The sequence below is a fragment of the Siphateles boraxobius genome, unplaced genomic scaffold (assembly GCF_051911475.1).
Source record: "Siphateles boraxobius isolate OS27281-9 unplaced genomic scaffold, OSU_SipBor_1 13, whole genome shotgun sequence".
Taxonomy (NCBI): domain Eukaryota; kingdom Metazoa; phylum Chordata; class Actinopteri; order Cypriniformes; family Leuciscidae; genus Siphateles; species Siphateles boraxobius.
The window spans coordinates 14392702-14413003 of NW_027508733.1; the positions used below are offsets into that span (position 1 = coordinate 14392702).

The following is a 20302-nucleotide window of genomic DNA, read 5'->3' on the forward strand; positions in this document are numbered from 1 at the left end:
TACTAAGCCTATTTAAAATCGTATTTGATTGCAGAGCGCCGTAGCGCATTCGCGCAGCACTACCTCTCGCACGTCTCTCTCTCTCTCGTACACCCACCTCTCGCGCTCTGGAACACCATGAGGTGCACGCGCGCAGATACCCCATATTTTGCATTGAGCGCTTCTTTTGTTTGGCCCGTCTTGTTTGAAGTTTTTAAACCCAAAGCTGACGATGAATGGCACAGCAACGGCCGGTGCAGTCGACATGTTTGTTTGTTGTCCTCTCATGTGTGGCCGCGCGCGCACGTAGTACGTGTTATGTAGGCAGGTTTTAGGTAACGGGTCAGAGGGAGGGGAATAACAGCGTGCTCATCAGACGTTCCCTAAAAATAAACATTGTTCACGAGTCCCGCAGCTCGAGTCCGAGTCGAGTCTGAAGTCTTTCGAGGACGAGTCTCAAGTCGAGTCTGAAGTCACTGTGTGTGTGACTTAAGTCGCACTCGAGTCCGAGTCTCAAACTCGAGTCCCCATCTCTGCTGCATGGTGCGGCCTCCACATACCTCACTGATCTCCTTTCCCGAAACACCTCCACCCGGACCAGAGCAGGCAAACGGCATCTCCTGGTTATACATAGGACACGGCTCAAGACTATGGGCGACAGGGCTTTTAAAGCATCCGCTCCTCGTCTGTGGAATGCCCTTCCAGAACAACTCAGAGCTCACAAGACTACGGATGTTTTTAAAAAAGAACTGAAAACTTTTATTTTTAGAAAAGCGTACTTTTAAGTATTTTTAAGTTTCTAAGTGTCTGCGTATTTGTTTTTTGTTTTTGTAAGCACTTTGAGATTTGATGTCAAATGTATAGTGCATCATAAATAAAATTCATCATCATCATCATTGGTTTCTGCCCATTAGGCAAAGTGAAAGAACCAGTATGGATGTTTTCCATATCGCCACAAAGTGGTAAAACACAGAAGCTCTTTCTCTGTCAGCTACTGTCTGATTAGTGATAGAGGCTAGTTTAGTCAGTCTGAATCATAACAATGACGGGTCTTACAAAATTCAGCTAATTTTTATAGTTCCGACTGAGACTATTATGAATTGTCTCTAAAAAACAAACAATTCTAAGATGTAAAAAATATGTTTGATTTAATGCCTTAACCAAACCAGCTTTGCTTGCCATGACCATGATTTGGGATGATTATTAATGTGCTTTGTAGGAATTACAGTTAAACCACATAAAGAGAACCAAACTGCTCAATGAAGACCAGGAGTCAAAGTTGAAGTTGACAGAGTTTACTGAAGACAAAAGCCGTAGAAAATGAGTAAGAGGATCCAGCCCTGAACTGACTAAAGATACAGAAACACTAGTACATACAATCAAATGGGTAATAATCAGTTGACATCATTCGTACAGAACATTCTAGCAGATAAAACTCAATATTTCAACTAACTGCAAAAGCTGAATAATGGATCATGATTAATCTGTGAAAATCAAGATAAAGACGATTGTGTTTTAAGACAGGCATTTTTTTTATGGAAGATTAGAGAAGTCAATTGAGTGAAACTCTTTCCACATGAATGGCAGTGATACGGCTTCTCTCCAGTGTGGATCCTCTCATGTATTTTCAGATATATTAACCGTTTGAATCTCTTATCACAAAGTGAACACTTATAAGGTTGTTCTCTAGTGTGAACTGTCTGATGCACTTTCAGTTCACTATCTGTAAAAAAAGTCTTGCCACAATCCGAGCAAACATGATCTTTCACACCACTGTGTCTTTTCTGGTGTAATTTCAAACCACTCGGCTCACTAAAACTCTTTCCACATAAAGAACACACATGAGGCTTCTCCTTTGAATGAACTTTCAGGTGGTTCTTCAGGGCATGAGTCCTAAAGAAACGTTTACCACACTGGTCACAGTTAAAAAGACTTTCTCCAGAATGAGTACGCAGATGTAATTTAAAAACACTTGATTTTTTGAAACTCTTTCCACATTGATCACATGTGTGTGGCTTTGCTGCACTATGGATTGTCATGTGTACGTTAAGGTTTCCTTTATGTGTGAAACTCTTCCCACATTGATCACATGTGTGTGGCTTTGCTCCACTATGGATTGTCATATGTACGTTAAGGTTTCCTTTTTGTGCAAAACTCTTCCCACACTGATTACATGTGAAAGGCTTCTCCCCAGTGTGGATTTGAATGTGTTCTTTAAGGTTTCCTTTTAGTCTGAAGCTCTTCCCACACTGATCACATGCATGTGGCTTCTCTCCAGTGTGGATCCTCTCATGTATTTTCAGATACATTGACCGTTTAAATCTCTTGTCACAGTATGAACACTTGTAAGGTGTTTCTGTAGTGTGAACAGTCTGGTGCACTTTCAGTGCACCATCAGTAAAAAAAGTCTTCCCACACTCACAGCAAATATGATCCTTCACACCGCTGTGTCTTTTCTGGTGTAGTTTTAATGAACCCATCTGACTAAAACTCTTTCCACACAAATAACAGACATAAGGCTTCTCCTTTGTATGAACTTTTAGGTGATCCTTCAGGAAATCTGCCCTAAAAAATGTTTTACTGCATTGGTCACATTTGTATAGTCTTTCTCTAGAATGAGTAAGCAGATGTACTTTGAAAACACTTGATTTTATGAAACTCTTCCCACACTGATCACATGTGTACGGCTTTTCTCCCGTGTGGATTCTCATGTGTTCATTAAGGGCTACTTTTCGAGTGAAACTCTTCCCACATTGAACACATGTGTGCGGTTTATCTCCAGTATGGATTTTCATGTGTTCAATAAGGGCTCCTTTTTGTGTAAAACTCTTCCCACACTGATCACATGTGTACGGCTTCTCTGCAGTGTGGATTTTCATGTGTTCGTTTAGTGGTGCTTTTTGTGTGAAACTCTTCCCGCATTGATCACAATTGTATGGCTTTTCTCCGGTGTGAATTTTCATGTGTTCATTAAGATTTCGTTTTTGTGCAAAACTCTTCCCACATTGATCACATGTGTGTGGCTTCTCTCCAGTGTGGACCCTCATGTGATCTTTAAGGTTTCCTTGATATGGAAAACTCCTCCCACATTGATCACATGAGTACGGCTTCGCTACAATGTGTATTTTCCGGTGTTCCTCAAGGTTTTCTTTTTGCGCAAAACTCTTCCCACATTGACCACATGTGTACGTCTTTTCCCAAGTGTGGATTTTCATGTGTTCATTAAGGTTTCCTTTTATTGTGAAAATCTTATCACACTGATCACATGCGTATGGCTTCCCTCCACGATGAAATTTTATGTGAATATTAAGATTGTGCTCGCATGAGAAACTCTTTCCACACTGAGGGCAATTGAAACATACTTTGGCGTTGTTTTTCAATGAGGGACTCAAGGATTTTTCTTCAGTTTTGACACGATGTTTCTCCCCCACTTCAATCAGTGCTACAATTTCCTTGTTCTCTTGTATCAGGTCTAAAAATGAAAGTAAAAAAGTATCAAAAGTTTGCTTTTCAGTAAAGCATGCAAAGAGAGAAATGTGAAAGGAAAATTACTTGTGACCTGACATAGTAGAAGTATGAACATTTTGATGCATTCATTTGAATTTGGTACATTTATGAGAACTATTGAGTACTGTATGTTTGATTACCTACTACACGTCAAGGTTGTAAAATGTTACAAAAATTGTGACCCAGTTAAGATTAAAATGTTATTTTTTAATGTTATTTTTTTAGTTATTTTTTTTTTTCTTTATTCATTTTCATAATAATTTCATGATGTATTTTGTGAAGTCAGACTATGTTTGTGCATGTGTGCTGAGCAGAGAGCTGGTAGTGTTATATTTTGCTTAGAGGTATGCAATGTTCACTTAGCAATGAGTTCCAATGATGATGAGATTTCAAATGTGTACAGTTTGTATGCTCTTTGCAAGAAAAGGAATCTTTCAACTGTGCCATTTCTATATACCACTAATGTACTGTATACACTGAGAAAAACTTTCTTAATGTGGGAAGTGGATTATACCATGTGCATTAGGTATACATTTCATTTTTAAACATAAGCAATATGTTTTTCTACCTTACAAGGAAGTTGTAAGTCTCTCTGTGATGTATATAAGCTCAATCTTACTGTACCACCTTAGAGAAACACGTAAACACATATTAGACTGGCATGAATACAACATCTGCTCAAGTTTCTCTCCTGACAAATATGAATAAAGATTTTTCCTTGGCAAGATAACTGGTGTCCAGTCCCGTGAATCCAATAATAACAGGGAAAAGGCTTAATTCCGAGTCTACACCCAGATATAAATAAAGGTAAAATAAAACAGTTAAGACAAATATTTAGTCAGACTTCCTGATGTTTGCCATCAGTATTATTTCTCAAACCTCCTTTGATTAGTTGAAAACCAAAAGTAAAAGAATATTAAATTAAATTTTAGGCTCAATTTTGTACACAGTTCATGGAAAGTAATCCAGATATTATTTGCTTTAAAGCTGCAATATACAGAAGAGTTTTTGGTTTAAAATAAACAAGTGGTGAACCGCCAATGTCAAAGTCTAATGTTTGACGCCAGTTTCTTAATGATCCAAAAATATTTAAAAACCTCTCATAAAAACAAATGTTTTTCTGACGTTGTTTTGCACCGTTGCTTTGGAAAAGTATCTGTCAAACAAACAAAAATTAAAATTGTTATATGGCTTTGTGCCCTTATCAAAAACCAAAAGACTGTGTAACAACTGAGACAATCAGACACGAAACTATTTGTTACATTTAACAAATAAGCTTCAAAGCCCACTCTTAGGAATGAAACATCCCCCCAAAAGAGACAAGAGACCAGGAAAGGTTTCAGTCGCCGGGGCCAAGATCAGAAAAGATGTATTTATTGCTGTGAAAAATGTGGTCATGTGGTCAGGACCTCAGCCATAGGTCCTACAGACATTAAAACAGACTTTACTGCATTCATTTATTCATTTATTGAACTGATCTATAAATGAGCATGCATCCCAGAACATTTTGTGAATTATTTACTGCCTTGTGTAATGTCTTTTAATACTATTATTTTGTTGATGCTGTGTATTTTACAATAGAATCAATGGTCACCTATACCATGTTTGGTCTCCATAAATTGGTACTTTGAAGATCGAAATGATTGTGTACATCAGTGGTTATAAAATATGTTAGGGCCCCTCTTCATATTTAATGATATTGTCGCTCTTGTAAGCTTGCGGCAAGGATGACTAAATGTTTTGTTTTTAAACAAACAGTATGTTTATTACTATAACCAGATATGTTTCTGCACAAATAATAGTGTATAATATTGAAAATACTATAGCAAAAACATCAGTCGGCCATTTGTAATTTAAATACGTAAGCCTAGGAGTAGCCTATTAATTGGCCCTATTTGAAATCCAATAACAAAAATATCAGTATTCACACTGGTGTGTAAGGGGGAAAAAAATTAATTATAAGCTATTACAAAATGACTGGTGTCTGGGACCTCGTTGAAAACCCTTTTTTTGGTCAGCCAGGGGATCGTGAATAAAATGAGCTAATGTAATATGATCGTTTGCGCTCTAACGATTAATAATCATGCGTTTATTAACAGAATAACGCATCTTGCGGAAGAACATTGTAGCCGGAGCTGTCCCAATAGGCGGATCTTTTGTGACGTCATTGTTTATGTTTGTCGCGTTGCATCATGGGGATCGTGTGGCAGGAAACACCGCTAGATACCTGTAATTTGATTGTTTTGCATGTTTGGAGGAGGATTTAGAGAAGAGGATGGTTCACTCTTGCCTGATAAAAAGTTTTCGAATTCCCTCCGAAAAGGATCGCGAAAAACGAAAGAAATGGTTGCGTGCAATTAGGCGATTGAACCTGGAGGCTCCGAAGAAAGCCTGGATTCCTGCAGCTTCTGATCGAGTTTGTGAGGCTCATTTTGTTCATGGTCTTAGTGACTATGTATTTATAGAAGATTGAAAAAAAAAAGAGTCAAATCAACCGAGTCATTTGTTTTCACCTTCTGATTTTTTTTAACCTAAATCATATTGACAAGAGTGTCCATATCTAGTTAATCTAATCAGAATAACAAAATATTACATTCTGTAGCTGTGCTTTGATACCTGCAAGCCTCACTAGTACATGCAGCATTTGTAAGTCCTATCCTGACAGCTGCTTCTACTTTAAACATTAAAGCTGCTACATGACTGCATGTTTCTCCAAAACTGGATTTGAAAGAAGGAGAAATGACATGCCATTGAAAGTCTCACACTGAACACAATTGAATTGGTACAACAGTCACTACATTTTCAATAAATAAATAAATAAGAACACTGATCAATGAAGACTTACCCGGCTTTGCGGTCACAGTGAGCAGTGATTATTTCGCCGTTCTCTTTGGCGATCACCCACGGGAGATGCGAATCACGCTGTGACTCTGCTTGGCCAGGTCTAACCTCTGCTTTTAGCACTATCACTGCTTTGTTTGGCAGAAAAGATCGGCCCAACTTTTCGAGAAACAAAATAATCATAGGCCTCCAGACTTTTGAAAGCCTTTAATCTTTCATGAGTGAAGGGTCAAGGGGTTTCTATTAAATAAGAATAAATGTCTCCCCAGCAGATTGGTGGCCAAGACACGGGCGAGTCGGACCAACGTTTTTTTTGTCATCCCAGATCTCATATGGGCTTTGAATAACTTCGATTTTGTCACCAATACAAATTTTGAGCTTGTCTCCAAACCTCCTCCGGTCTTCAGATGTTAAAGTGCTTATATATCTTCGATTTTGTCACCAATACAAATTTTGAGCTTGTCTCCAAACCTCCTCTGGTCTTCAGAGGTTAAAGTGCTTATATATTGTGGATTTCGCCCACTAACTCTCTTGAAAGTGCTCGTCGCGTCTTTATAGCCCGCCATACTGTTTGTTTTGTTGCCACACAACCACTCGCGCATGCGTACAAAGATGTCAAAAAAATCCTCCTATATAAACACTTATGGTGTACCATAGTGACTCAGGATAAGACAAAACACAGATTGGAAAATGGATTAATTATGTACTCGCTCATTATATAAATTTAGTTAATTTTGAACACAAAAAAAGTTACGGACTGCTGCTTTAATGCTCACTGTTCAACACTTTTCGAAAATATGATGCGATCCCCCAAAGAGTTCGCTGAGGCTCCCTGGTGGGCCGAGACCCCCCTGTTGGGAACCGATGTTGTACATGATATGCCGATTGCTGCGCAACATATTAGTATTACAAGAATCTTTCTTAGTTTCATCATCAGAAACAAATCCAGCTGCACATGCAAATGAGCACACTTGAGACAGCGTCATAAATCCTCCCCACAGAGAAATCTCCCGCTTAGAAATTCCTCTTTTCTTATTGGTTGAGCTAACCCTGAAAGGTGGGACCTTTGTCAGGCTTTAAATGGCCTATATGCAAGCCCTCCGCTCTCTTGGCCTTCTCGGTACGTTAGGGGTGCTGTGCTGTGCTGTCCTGCATGGCCTCAGCAGGCCCCAGGGCAGCAGGCCTTGACTCACAACCAGCCATGTGCTCATGGAAAGAGAGAACTTTCAACCAGAACAGAGTCGAACTAACCATGCAAGTTCATCAAATGTTCTTCATCCAACGGAGAAGAAAACGATTGCAACTTCAACGTTTGACACTCTTGGAGCCATCAACATCCTTTTAGGGATGCTAACCGGTGACCGTTTGACCGATGGTTGACCGTCTCAACGTTAACCGATCAAAGTTGTCGGTAGTCGGTTAAAAAAAAAAGTGATCTCTAAATTAGGCTATTATAGACAGTGGACTAAACTAGGGCTGCAACTAACGATTATTTTGATAATCGATTAATCGGACGATTATTTTTTCGATTAATCGATTAATCGGATAGAAATTAAATTAGATTTTTTTTATTATAACTAAATAAAACCGTAAATCAGGGTATTTATGTGTAAAAGTGTACTTTAAAAAGTGCAAAAGCCACACATTGAGTTTTACTAATATCAATATTTGCATTGTTTTTAATGATAATTGCTGATGGCAAGTTGACAAACATGATTATTGTTAAAAAAATGATATCCAACATATTATGTTTTAACACAATTTTTGTTAAAACAAATTTACACAGACATGTTGTTCAGATGTGAATATCTGAACTAAAAACAAACTAAAAACATCTAAAATATATAATTCATTTAATTTTTATTTAAAATTAATTATATATAAGGAATATAAGGATAAAGAATATAATATATATTATATATATAATATATAAAAGAATATAATACAAGGATAAATTGATTAAATAAATATAGAAAGACTGAAAACAATTGTGTGAATGTAGGGCCGCAGTAGATCGCGTTTGAAAAACAATTAAAACTTAGTAGACAAATGCTATAAAAAGAGAACGGAATGGAGGTAACGTTACCCAGCAAGCTAACAGGCTTGAGTAAAGGACAGGGGAAATTATGCATTAGTGCACAAGCATTTGCTGAAAACCAGTGAGTACAGTGACTAAAAAACAATATTTTACTGCTGCTGTTATTAACTGCCTTTGTATTTAATGCTTCGCTTTGTAAAGACCGTTTTAATTTAACCTATTTCTGCGGTAGCGCTATTTTAATCCATCACTTACGTTGCGAGCGAACTGATTGCACAACCTGATGCTCGAGACAAAATACAGACATCCCGGAAGTCCCGGGAGTCTCCCGCATATTGATTGCGGCTCCCTGATGCCCGCGAATTAGTTCAAATCTAGAGCGCGCAAGCAAGAGCGCGCATGCGAGACAGAGACTGCTCCAAACCGTGTAGCGCGCGCGCTCGGCAGAGCGCCTGAGGGAGAGAGACCTTGCGTGTGTGTGCGTACCAGTAAACGCTCCCCGTGACGTAAGCAGACCAACTAAACTAATCGATAATGACATTCGTTGACAACGATTTTCATAATCGATAATAATCGATTTTATCGATTAGTTGTTGCAGCCCTAGACTAAACGCTACTACAGTTAGCCATCTTATTCAAAGATATTTTTGTGTGAAGTGAACAAATCCCTCACACTCAATTTTTCATAACTCGCCTGTTTGTACTTAATAAACCAATAAAAACATTTGGCGTGAGGTCACAGCGTTTGGGTTCGTGCGCTCACGAGGTCTGCGAAAAGTAAAGGCTACAGGCTAAAACACTCGAGTTTAGAGCCAGGGCAGACGACAGGATGAAGCGTGCAAAGAAACGTAACGTTAGTGTGTGGGACCATTTCACCAAAAAGAATGTCAGTAAGTTGCAACTTGTGTGATACAGTGCTTAAATACAGTAGTAATACTGTAGAAATACATTACATCTACATTTCAGTGGTAACAGATAAGGTGATGATGATCATCATCTTTCTTTATTATTGTTAGCACTAACGTTACCTCAAACTAATCGGAGTCTCTTCGGAGCTGTCATTTTCTTAAATGAGCCGCTGCAATGTTTCAAATAAGCTTCTAACGCTAGACCAACGCCTTTATTTTCAACGCTATCACCTTGTACCCAAACCATTTCAAAACTAAGGAGCCATTTGTCCTCCGATTACATACAAGCTCCTCGGCCCCGCGTTTGCGGGACTCATGTTTCGCGCTGTAGGGGATTTTAAAAAAGTGACGTGAGTGGAAGCGCGGCGCCGGGGCAGTGTGTGTGTGCGTGTGTGTGTGTGTGAGCGGGAGGCAGAGAGAGATGCGACAGAGTTGCGAAATTGCATGCGCGGCTCGAAATGGCTGTTATTTCAAATAGCGTGGCATATTTTTTTAAACTAATCGGTTAACCGGTTTCAACCGGCTAATGAGGCTCGGTGGTCGGTCAAGAAAATTTTTAGTTTTCGCCATCCCTACATCCTTTTCTAAGAACTTTAACAATTGTTTCCACTGCAAAGGCCATGCAAGTATCGAATTAATGAGGTACTCTGACAATGATAAGTTGATGGTTCTTTTCATAGTTAAATGGATATTTTCCATAGTTTCATTACCTGCTTCCGGTTCCATTCTGTCACTCACCATTTTACCTATGCATGCGTTTATGTGTGTTAAGTTTAGTTATGTTTGTGATTTAGTTAATAAAACTTGTGCACAATATGTATTTGGTTCTGATTCTCTGCTTGCAACAAAGTTTACTTTACGATTTAGATTTTGCCTACAGGATTTTAGTAGTACTGTACAGTAAAAAATGCATTTCCCTTACCCGGAAATGAATATTTCTTAGAAATAATAAACAATTAAGGCTGAGTGTTCATGGGACCAACAGGTGGGGTTGATGGTAATATTTATAACTCAATTCTATTAACTGATCCAAATATTCATAATCATTATAACAAGTTATTATTGATTATTAATATTTCATAGAGCTAATTTACTACAACTGCGATAAATAAGTAAGGCTGCCCCCTAATAGTATATTAAACGTTAGTCGACAAGGAAGAGGCTTACTTTTAATTGTCAGTTAATCACAGAAAAAAAAAACATAACAATGATCCATCAACATCTAATATGGCCTATTTGAAACATGCAAGTAGTGGCAACTTTACATGGCTGCTCGTGCTAACGTTAACCTACATAAATGTACAATATTGTTAGCTGCATATCCAAGTGTTTATGCGGAGTGTGGAAGCTATGTATAGCGCACTTCTGCATGACATGGAGGTGCCGGCGCATCACATGCATTTTTTCCTAATAACAACGGAATCAACTTAAAAATACTCTGTCGTTTTTGGTCTTAAAGAGAAGAGTAATACACTATTTGAAACAATTTAAAAGGGTTTAATTGTAAAGTGTAAACTCACAATAACAACAAAATGTTGTGATGTGGTAACAAATAAAACAAACAGGATGCACTTTTTGCCGTCTCAGTCTCCGTGAACTGGAGCGCGTCACAAAAATTATCCAAACTCAGCGTATAGACTGCTTGCCTCATAGAAATTAGAAATATAGAAAGCTTAAAATGTCTACTTTTGGACAAACCAATTAAAATCGCAAAACAAATACTTTCTGATTACGCAATCTATATTAAAGGTGCATTTCTCTCTATAGCGCGTTCACTAGGCATACAGCGGAGAAGGCGAGTCAACATTGTCAACTTCATCTTTGCAGCGACACTGAATAAGAAAACACTAGTTTATTAATAAATAATAAAATTTGTTTCCTTGCTGACACATTCATAATCATTACTTTTCCCGGGTGCTTTATGCGTGAGCTTAAGGGTGAAATTGGCTATATGGCTTGAATGGACGACTACTAGTCAAATAGAGAAATCTTTAGTCAGGGGCAGCCGTATAAATTAGTATATAGTGTGCTTGCGCTGCATGTTTCAAAGTGAAGTGTGCACTTTGCTCAGGCAATCAGCTTGTGATCCTGTATTTTCCACAGCTCAGAGCAGATTAGTTCACAGTGAAAAAATGCAGTGAACTCCATCTCTGAATGTGCTATGAGTTTACTATGCATTGAGGAACGCAGTTGGCCCCAGTTGTGCTTTATTTTCACATCTGCATAATAAAAAAAAAGGAAGATAATTACAGCATTTCACTAGATTTGTAACAAGACATGTTTGTAAATCCGTTTTCATGGTTTATATCTTGTAAATAATAATTATATATAAGTATATAATAAGTGTGGAAATTAAGACAAAAGTATTGTAATTTCCCATTGTAGGTAAAATGATATACTTTATATTCATTTATTTTACAATATATGGCTATTACTGTCTGTGGCAAGGGGGGCGTGGTTCAGCGAGGCCTGTGACGGGAGAGAGAGTCGGGAGACAAGCGCAGTGAAAGTAGAACAAGTGCAAATGACAAACACCTGTCTTGTTTCAGTAATTGGTGTGAAGAGACCGTATAAAACAACCTGGGAGATGAGAAGCGGCAGCAAGGGACTGACTGAGACTCATGAGCAGCCAGGACTGAGAAAGCTCTGGAGAGAACTGGTGGACTGAGTTATTGGAAGCGTGAGAAAGCTCTGGAGAGAACTGGTGGACTGAGTTATTGGAAGCATGAGAAAGCTCTGGAGAGAACTGGTGGACTGAGTTATTGGAAGCGTGAGAAAGCTCTGGAGAGAACTGGTGGACTGAGTTATTGGAAGCATGAGAAAGCTCTGGAGAGAACTGGTGGACTGAGTTATTGGAAGCGTGAGAAAGCTCTGGAGAGAACTGGTGGACTGATATATTGGAAGCGTGAGAAAAAACTGGTGGACTGAGTTATTGGAAGCATGAGAAAGCTCTGGAGAGAACTGGTGGACTGAGTTATTGGAAGCGTGAGAAAGCTCTGGAGAGAACTGTTGGACTGGGTTATTGAAAGCATGAGAAAGCTCTGGAGAGCACTAGTGGACTGAGTTATTGGAACCATGAGAAAGCTCTGGAGAGAACTGGTGGACTGAGTTATTGAAAGCATGAGAAAGCTCTGGAGAGAACTGGTGGACTGGGTTATTGAAAGCATGAGAAAGCTCTGGAGAGCACTAGTGGACTGAGTTATTGAAAGCATGAGAAAGCTCTGGAGAGAACTGGTGGACTGGGTTATTGGAAGCGTGAGAAAGCTCTGGAGAGAACTGGTGGACTGAGTTATTGGAAGCGTGAGAAAGCTCTGGAGGGAACTGGTGGACTTAGTTATTGGAAGAATGAGAAAGCTCTGGAGAGAACTGGTGGACTGGGTTATTGAAAGCATGAGAAAGCTCTGGAGAGCACTAGTGGACTGAGTTATTGGAAGCATGAGAAAGCTCTGGAGAGAACTGGTGGACTGAGTTATTGGAAGCATGAGAAAGCTCTGGAGAGAACTGGTGGACTGAGTTATTGAAAGCATGAGAAAGCTCTGGAGAGAACTGGTGGACTGGGTTATTGGAAGCGTGAGAAAGCTCTGGAGAGCACTAGTGGAATGAGTTATTGAAAGCATGAGAAAGCTCTGGAGAGAACTGGTGGACTGGGTTATTGGAAGCGTGAGAAAGCTCTGGAGAGAACGGGTGGACTGAGTTATTGCAAGCGTGAGAAAGCTCTGGAAAGAACTGGTGGACTTAGTTATTGGAAGAATGAGAAAGCTCTGGAGAGAACTGGTGGACTGAGTTATTGGAAAGCGTGAGAAAGCTCTGTAGAGAACTGGTGGACTGAGTTATTGGAAGCGTGAGAAAGATCTGGAGAGAACTGGTGGACTGAGTTATTGGAAGCATGAGAAAGCTCTGGAGATAACTGGTGGACTGAGTTATTGGAAAGCGTGAGACAGCTCTGGAGAGAACTGGTGGACTGAGTTATTGGAAGCGTGAGAAAGCTCTGGAGAGAACTGGTGGACGGAGTTATTGGAAGCGTGAGAAAGCTCTGGAGAGAACTGGTGGACTGAGTTATTGGAAGCATGAGAAAGCTCTGGAGATAACTGGTGGACTGAGTTATTGGAAAGCGTGAGAAAGCTCTGGAGATAACTGGTGGACTGAGTTATTGGAAGCATGAGAAAGCTCTGGAGATAACTGGTGGACTGAAATATTGGAAGCGTGAGAAAAAACTGGTGGACTGAGTTATTGGAAGCATGAGAAAGCTCTGGAGAGAACTGGTGGACTGAGTTATTGGAAGCGTGAGAAAGCTCTGGAGAGAACTGGTGGACTGAGTTATTGGAAGCATGAGAAAGCTCTGGAGAGAACTGGTGGACTGAGTTATTGGAAGCATGAGAAAGCTCTGGAGATAACTGGTGGACTGAGTTATTGGAAAGCTTGAGAAAGCTCTGGAGAGAACTGGTGGACTGATATATTGGAAGCGTGAGAAAAAACTGGTGGACTGAGTTATTGGAAGCGTGAGAAAGCTCTGGAGAGAACTGGTGGACTGATATATTGGAAGCGTGAGAAAAAACTGGTGGACTGAGTTATTGGAAGCGTGAGAAAGCTCTGGAGAGAACTGGTGGACTGAGTTATTGAAAGCATGAGAAAGCTCTGGAGAGAACTGGTGGACTGAGTTATTGGAAGCGTGAGAAAGCTCTGGAGAGAACTGGTGGACTGATATATTGGAAGCGTGAGAAAAAACTGGTGGACTGAGTTATTGGAAGCGTGAGAAAGCTCTGGAGAGAACTGGTGGACTGAGTTATTGGAAGCGTGAGAAAGCTCTGGAGAGAACTGGTGGACTGAGTTATTGGAAGCGTGAGAAAGCTCTGGAGAGAACTGGTGGACTGAGTTATTGGAAGCATGAGAAAGCTCTGGAGATAACTGGTGGACTGAGTTATTGGAAAGCGTGAGAAAGCTCTGGAGAGAACTGGTGGACTGATATATTGGAAGCGTGAGAAAAAACTGGTGGACTGAGTTATTGGAAGCGTGAGAAAGCTCTGGAGAGAACTGGTGGACTGAGTTATTGGGAGCGCCCGCAGCACGGATTGGTTTTTGTGTGATTTCCTGATTGTGAAATAAAGACAAGAATCTCAATCAAGCCGACCCAGTCTTCTTCCTTCCAACATTATTTTTAATGTGTAACACTGTCATAGTAATAGTAATTTAAAATGATTATTATATTCTCATTGTTTGGCTTCCTAAAACAGCAGTGTGACTAATGTAGACTGATACTGGAGCTCAGAAAAACACTGTTCAAAACAGTAAAATAGTAAGCTTATAATAATGATTTTTATAGAAAAAGTCAGTTTCATGAATTTCATCTTTGCATGATGGCATCACATCCATAAACACAAAGCTTTTCCGAGATGATAACAACTCTGAGACTTGTAATAGATACAATATGTATAGCAATCATTATATCAAATGTCAGCATTGCCTTTTGGAAGATTATTTATTTTAAATTTGTTTTAAAATGAGTCAAAACAACAGAAGACAGTTGATTTTAAAAAATTACATTATGTCTTGTCTTTTTGGAGGGGCAAGTTTTAATGTTGGCAAAATCAATGCCTTTAACCACAGGAGCAAGTACAACATAAATCATCATATGTTTTCACACTATATACCTGAGCCTCAACTCAACTTAATCACAAAAACAATGTTCCACTGTAACTTGCAACTGCATGGCTTTTCTGTACTGCAGCTATATTGGGCTTTCGCACCTGAGCAACATTTTTATATTTTCTATAACTATTGGTGGAACTACTTGCTTGTTGGTATGTTTTGTTCTTTACTCAGACTATATGATATGTAGCATTGCAAGTTGTTGTAAGAGATTTTGTCTCTTAGCCCTCCTTTCAGCTCTTTCAATCATGTAATCTCTGTTATCACAAAACCCACGTCACACAACAAAAACACAGCTCCGTGATCATGACATCCTCAATCCTCCAGTTGGTATTGTTGTTGAATGCCGCACTTAAAGGGATATTTCACCAAAATTTTTAAATTCTGTCATAAATTATTTTTATTTACCACAACCGATGTACGATCTGTTCATCAAACAACTTTGACTAAACCACTCAATTCATATGGATTAGTTTCTCTTATGGATATGGATCTCTGAACTTTTTGAAGAGTCAAACTGTTGTGTAGCTGTCAATGGAGGGACAGAAAGCTCTCAGATTTCATCAAAAAGATCTTTATTTTTGTACCCAAAGAGGAGGGTTTATTGGCTTGGAATGAAATTAGGGTATTTAATGACAGAATTTAAATTTTTGGGTGAATTATCACTTTAAATGGAGTCGCTGTGAGCCAGCTTATATGTCACTTCAGAGTTCCTACTGGTGGTGTGAATGCAAAAAAAATGGTGATGGTGAAAAAAACGGAAATGGTGAAAAGATGAGGGGCCTCATTTATAAACGTTGCGCACGCACAAAAGAAGGTGTACGCCGCTCTCTACGCAATAATTGGTATTTATAAAAAGCAAACTTGACGGTAAAATGTGCGGTCCTTCACGCAAGCTCTGACCCAGGCGTACGCACAAAAACGGGTGAAATGAGAAATGGCGACACCGTCGGCAGATGGAAGAAACACGTGAAAGTGTGTGAAACTGTAGACCGTTGTGTAAAATAAATGGCAATACTGCCTCTCATAAATAACACGAAGACTTCACAAAGCAAGTCTTACAATTAACAGCCTACACGAACACCCGTTTGATCGATCTGCAACAGAAATGCAAATTAACACATATTTGCAAAAAGAAAAGTGAAATATGTTCTGCAATAATATTGGCATGTTATACAATTCATCCTCATAAATAAGATGATAAACAGAACGAAATAATGTACAAAACTGATATTCTCGCCGATGTGTCCGTCTGGCGGAGCAGATATAGATGCAATTAGATAGTCAGTCAGATAGATAGATAGGCTAATTAGATAGATAGATAGATAGATAGATGGATAGATGGATAGATAGATAGATAGATAGATAGATAGATAGATAGATAGATAGATAGATAGATAGATAGATAGATAGATAGATAGATAGATAGATAGATAGATGTATTATTTGTCCACTGGGGAAAGTAGTTTTCATAGTAAAAATGTATTTTTTAAATGTCGGTGTCCCCTTTCCCCCACCCGTGGCAGACACACTCTGGCGATGGAGCGCTAGATGCTTTTTTGCCTCGACTTTGATGTCCGACCATTTCTTTTTTATTTCGGCCACAGTCTGAGGTTGTGAGGCTACAGCATTTACAGCGTCTGCAACCTTTTGCCACTCAAGTGCCTTTTTGGCATTAGTAATGCCCACACTGTGCCCTCCATGCAACATTTTTCTCCTCTTTTCCACCTCGCCAACGATAACTTCTACTTCACATTGAGTGAAGTTACGTTTTTTTGATTTTCTCTCTGTGTTTGCCATGATTTCGCAATCGATGAATATTAACTTGTGGGCGTTTCACGGACTATTTATGGGCAACTATGGGTGTGACATGAAGCCGCAGAAGCTGCGCTACATTTATAATTGATTGTGATTTATTAAGGGAAAAATACGTAGGATGTGCGTGCGCACGGTTTTATAAATCCGAATATTTCTGTGCGTACGCACGTCCTATGTTTCATCCGTACGCCACTTCTGACGCAAATCCTACGCAAAGTTTATAAATGAGGCCCCAGATCTGTGCATTATGTCCTGCATTGTAAATGCAGCCTAGATGACTTGAATAGCTCTATTTGGAAAGAAATAATCATTCTAGAATGATTGAGGTGATTTTGTAGGGGAGTGAATCTGCAGAGCAAATAATAAACAAACTACAAGCATAAATAAATACAATATAACAAAGATACAAACGAAATAAACATTGCTTTATGTTTTTAAGGTAATTCTTACAATGTTCAGGTACAGAAATTGAATAATCAATTGTGAACTAACGGCATAGTCTTTAAGGTATAATTTAAATATAAAGAATCTTTGTTAAAGCTACAAAAGTGATTTTCTCTTTGTTTTTTTTATTGTTGTTTTATTAACATTAATGAAACAGACCGCAGCAGGAATATTAGGCTGCTGCCACTAAGACAGAATGCACGGATTTAATATAATGACACGCATCCGTTTTCTTTCTCCATTATTTACGTTCGTGTAAGCCATAATGACTGTAAATTTACCTACAGTAAGTTCTTATAACTATGGAGTGCAAAAGCCCCTTTTAACTATGATTATTCCATAGCTCTTATGACTTTTCTAACTGCACTAAATCTGATGAACTGCTTGAGGTTTTATAACCTTATTGAAAAATCAATAAACACAAACCTATTTGTTCTTCCGTGTCTTCCTGTTTTATTCTGCAGGGTTCTGGATCAGCTCTTCGTTCTTCATTATCTTCCTGTTTTATTCTGCAGGGCTCTGGATCATTCATGTTTTCAACGTTCATTTGTAAACTCGGTCTTCTTCACTTGTAGAATAATGGGTATATTCCAGCATTTATTGGTTTAAACGCTGTGGATGAAGCTTCGATGAAGGTGAGGAGCAGAGCTGCCAAAAACAAACATAAATGAGTTATCAAATGAATATTTTCATTCATTCTTAAACTTTAAACATGTTGTTTGTCTTTATTTATCCAACTGTCAAAATGTAAAGTTATTTAATTTGTTTTAAAACAAATCCACATATTCTAAATATCTATATTTTGTCTGTTGGTCAATCTATTTTTTAAAATTATATATATATTTACATGAAGAGGCAATTGTTTATTGTGACACTCCCACTTATTAAGTCGTATCAGGGAGTTATCGTTTCATTAACCACAGTCATAATAACTACCATACAGCAGCATATGTCCATATGAACCTAAATACAGTTCAATTTACGTGACCAAAAAAATATTTTAATGTTTACAATGTAAAAAAATTGTCAGCTTATAAATATTTATGTGGTGGATTTAAAAGGTCCTGTGTGTCGAATATCGTCATTCTCGTGATCGATTCTCATTCATTCCCAAAACAGATCATACATTTAACTCTTTTTTTTTTTTATCGGGTAACATTCAGTGACAAACCCCTCACTGCTCCAAACAGCGAAATAATCATACAGACTAACATACAAAAACAGATGAATTAATGTAACTTTAGTTCCTCATTGCCTGCTAGTCTACGTTATAACTGTTAAATGTTTATTTCAGTCAGCAGACGGCAGAAAAAAACCCCCGCACAAATACCTATGTACCAGATGAAAACAATACAGAAATTACCCTGTAAAATGTTGCTTTGACAGACTGTTTTTTAATAATTGTATAAATATACGCAGAATTGTGAACTGCTTACCTCACATCATAAGAGAATCGGCGCGGCAGTGATAGCGTTAGCGGTGACGTCATCAGTGCGAGGCGAAAATCATTAAAACACGACTGTCTGTAATGGCACACTAACTTACTGCTTACTGCATAATACACCGTACATACTGCCTACTATTCTTAAGAATTCTTCTTCTTCTCTTAGTTAATGGCGGATTGCAAACAACTTGAAGTGCATACCGCCACCTACTGTACTGGAGTGTGTAACATCATAACGCTCAACTATAAACCCGATTAGGTGTCAAATTAAGGTACTCTCATATTCTGTTCACCAAACCAGTGTCTTTAAGAAATTTAAATAATGCCTTCCTGGTGATTCTTGTCCCCTTTCCTTTTCCTTCTGTTCCCAATAACCCCATCAGGTTCCATTCTCACCCTGCTTCCTGTACCCTATCATGAAATATCTGTCTTTCCAACTCAAACAATATACAATGCAAAATTACATGTTCAATATTTTCTTTGATCCCACACTTTTCACACTTTTCACTATTCCTTTTCCCCAATAAAAACAAGGTGCTATTCAGACCTGTATGATCTCTCAGTCTTGTCATTATTATTTCCTCCCGCCTGTTCCTTTCCATATAATTTTTATTACTGACTGACTTTTGTATTTTATAATAACTCCTTCCTTTCCTGTCTTCCTCCCACCATTTCTGCCATATTTCAATACCTTTCTTCTTAATGAGTGCTTTTCCCTCTCCTTTTCCTGGTGGTATTTGTACTGTTATTTCCTTTTGTAATGCCTCTTTTGCTAGTTTGTCTGCAATCTCATTTCCATTTACTCCCTCATGAGCTGGCACCCAGTAAAACTGAACATCCATCCCTCCCCGATGTAACCTAAATAAGCTGAGAAACATTTCAATCAACAGGCCTTCTCTGACAGATGTCTTTGACTGAATACTTTTAATAACTGCTAATGAGTCTGTGCATAAAATCACCCTATCCAATCTGACCTCTTCAACCGTAATGCTATGACGATTGCCACTATTTCTGCTGTATATACGGATAGCCTGATAATCGTTTTGAGATATTTATTTTGAATTCTGGTATATGTATTCTGATTCCCACACATTCCTGTTTATTTTTAGATCCATCTGTATAGAGTTTTAGATAATGATAGTAACTGTTTCTCAGATAGCTTCTTGTCCGTATTCCTACTTCCTCCATTTTCCATCCTCTTTTCTTTTATACTAAAATCTGTTTTTACTTCTGGATAAAGCCAATGTGGAATATTACTGACTGTATTGGGTGTGGGGAAATCTATTGCTTCCATTCCATATTTCCTTACTTTCTTGTCCCCTGTCCATCCGAACCTATGTCCCCGAAACTTGAAATACTCCCAACAATCCTCTGTAATCTTCTTTGCAGGGTTTTCTTTCCCACTTACTCTAAATCTGACCCAATACGCTAACGCTAGTTTTTCTCTTCTTAATTCCAGTGGTGTCTCTCCAGCTTCTATAAGTAGTGTAATGGGGGTTGTCTTAATGGCTCCAATGCATATCCGTAAAGCTCTGTATTGTAATTTATTTATTTTTTCCAATGATGTTTTTGCTGCTGCCTCATATACTATGCAACCGTAGTCAATTGATGACCTCATGCATGCTCTATATATGTCAATTAGTGACTGTTTAGCCACACCCCAGTCACACCCAGCCA

At 38.6% G+C, this 20302-nt stretch overlaps 1 protein-coding gene across 1 annotated transcript; it reads right to left on the reverse strand.

Moving 5' to 3' along the window:
- Positions 1-1258: 1258 nt before the first annotated feature.
- On the reverse strand, positions 1259-18789 carry LOC143735411 (uncharacterized). The gene is made up of 3 exons (XM_077225532.1): positions 18618-18789; positions 17608-17829; positions 1259-3451 (listed from the first exon to the last, which is right to left on the reverse strand). The coding sequence occupies exons 2-3, from the start codon at positions 17726-17728 to the stop codon at positions 1473-1475; spliced, it is 2100 nt and encodes a 699-aa protein (XP_077081647.1). The 5' UTR covers positions 17729-17829; positions 18618-18789; the 3' UTR covers positions 1259-1472.
- Positions 18790-20302: the final 1513 nt, after the last annotated feature.

Excerpts from the sequence above, each read along its gene's own strand:
- LOC143735411 (XM_077225532.1), bottom strand. The coding sequence starts at position 17,728 with ATGAACGTTGAAAACATGAATGATCCAGAGCCCTGCAGAATAAAACAG. Across the intron at positions 3,452-17,607 it reads AGACACGGAAGAACAAATAG|ACCTGATACAAGAGAACAAG; the intron begins GTTTGTGTTTAT and ends TTTCATTTTTAG.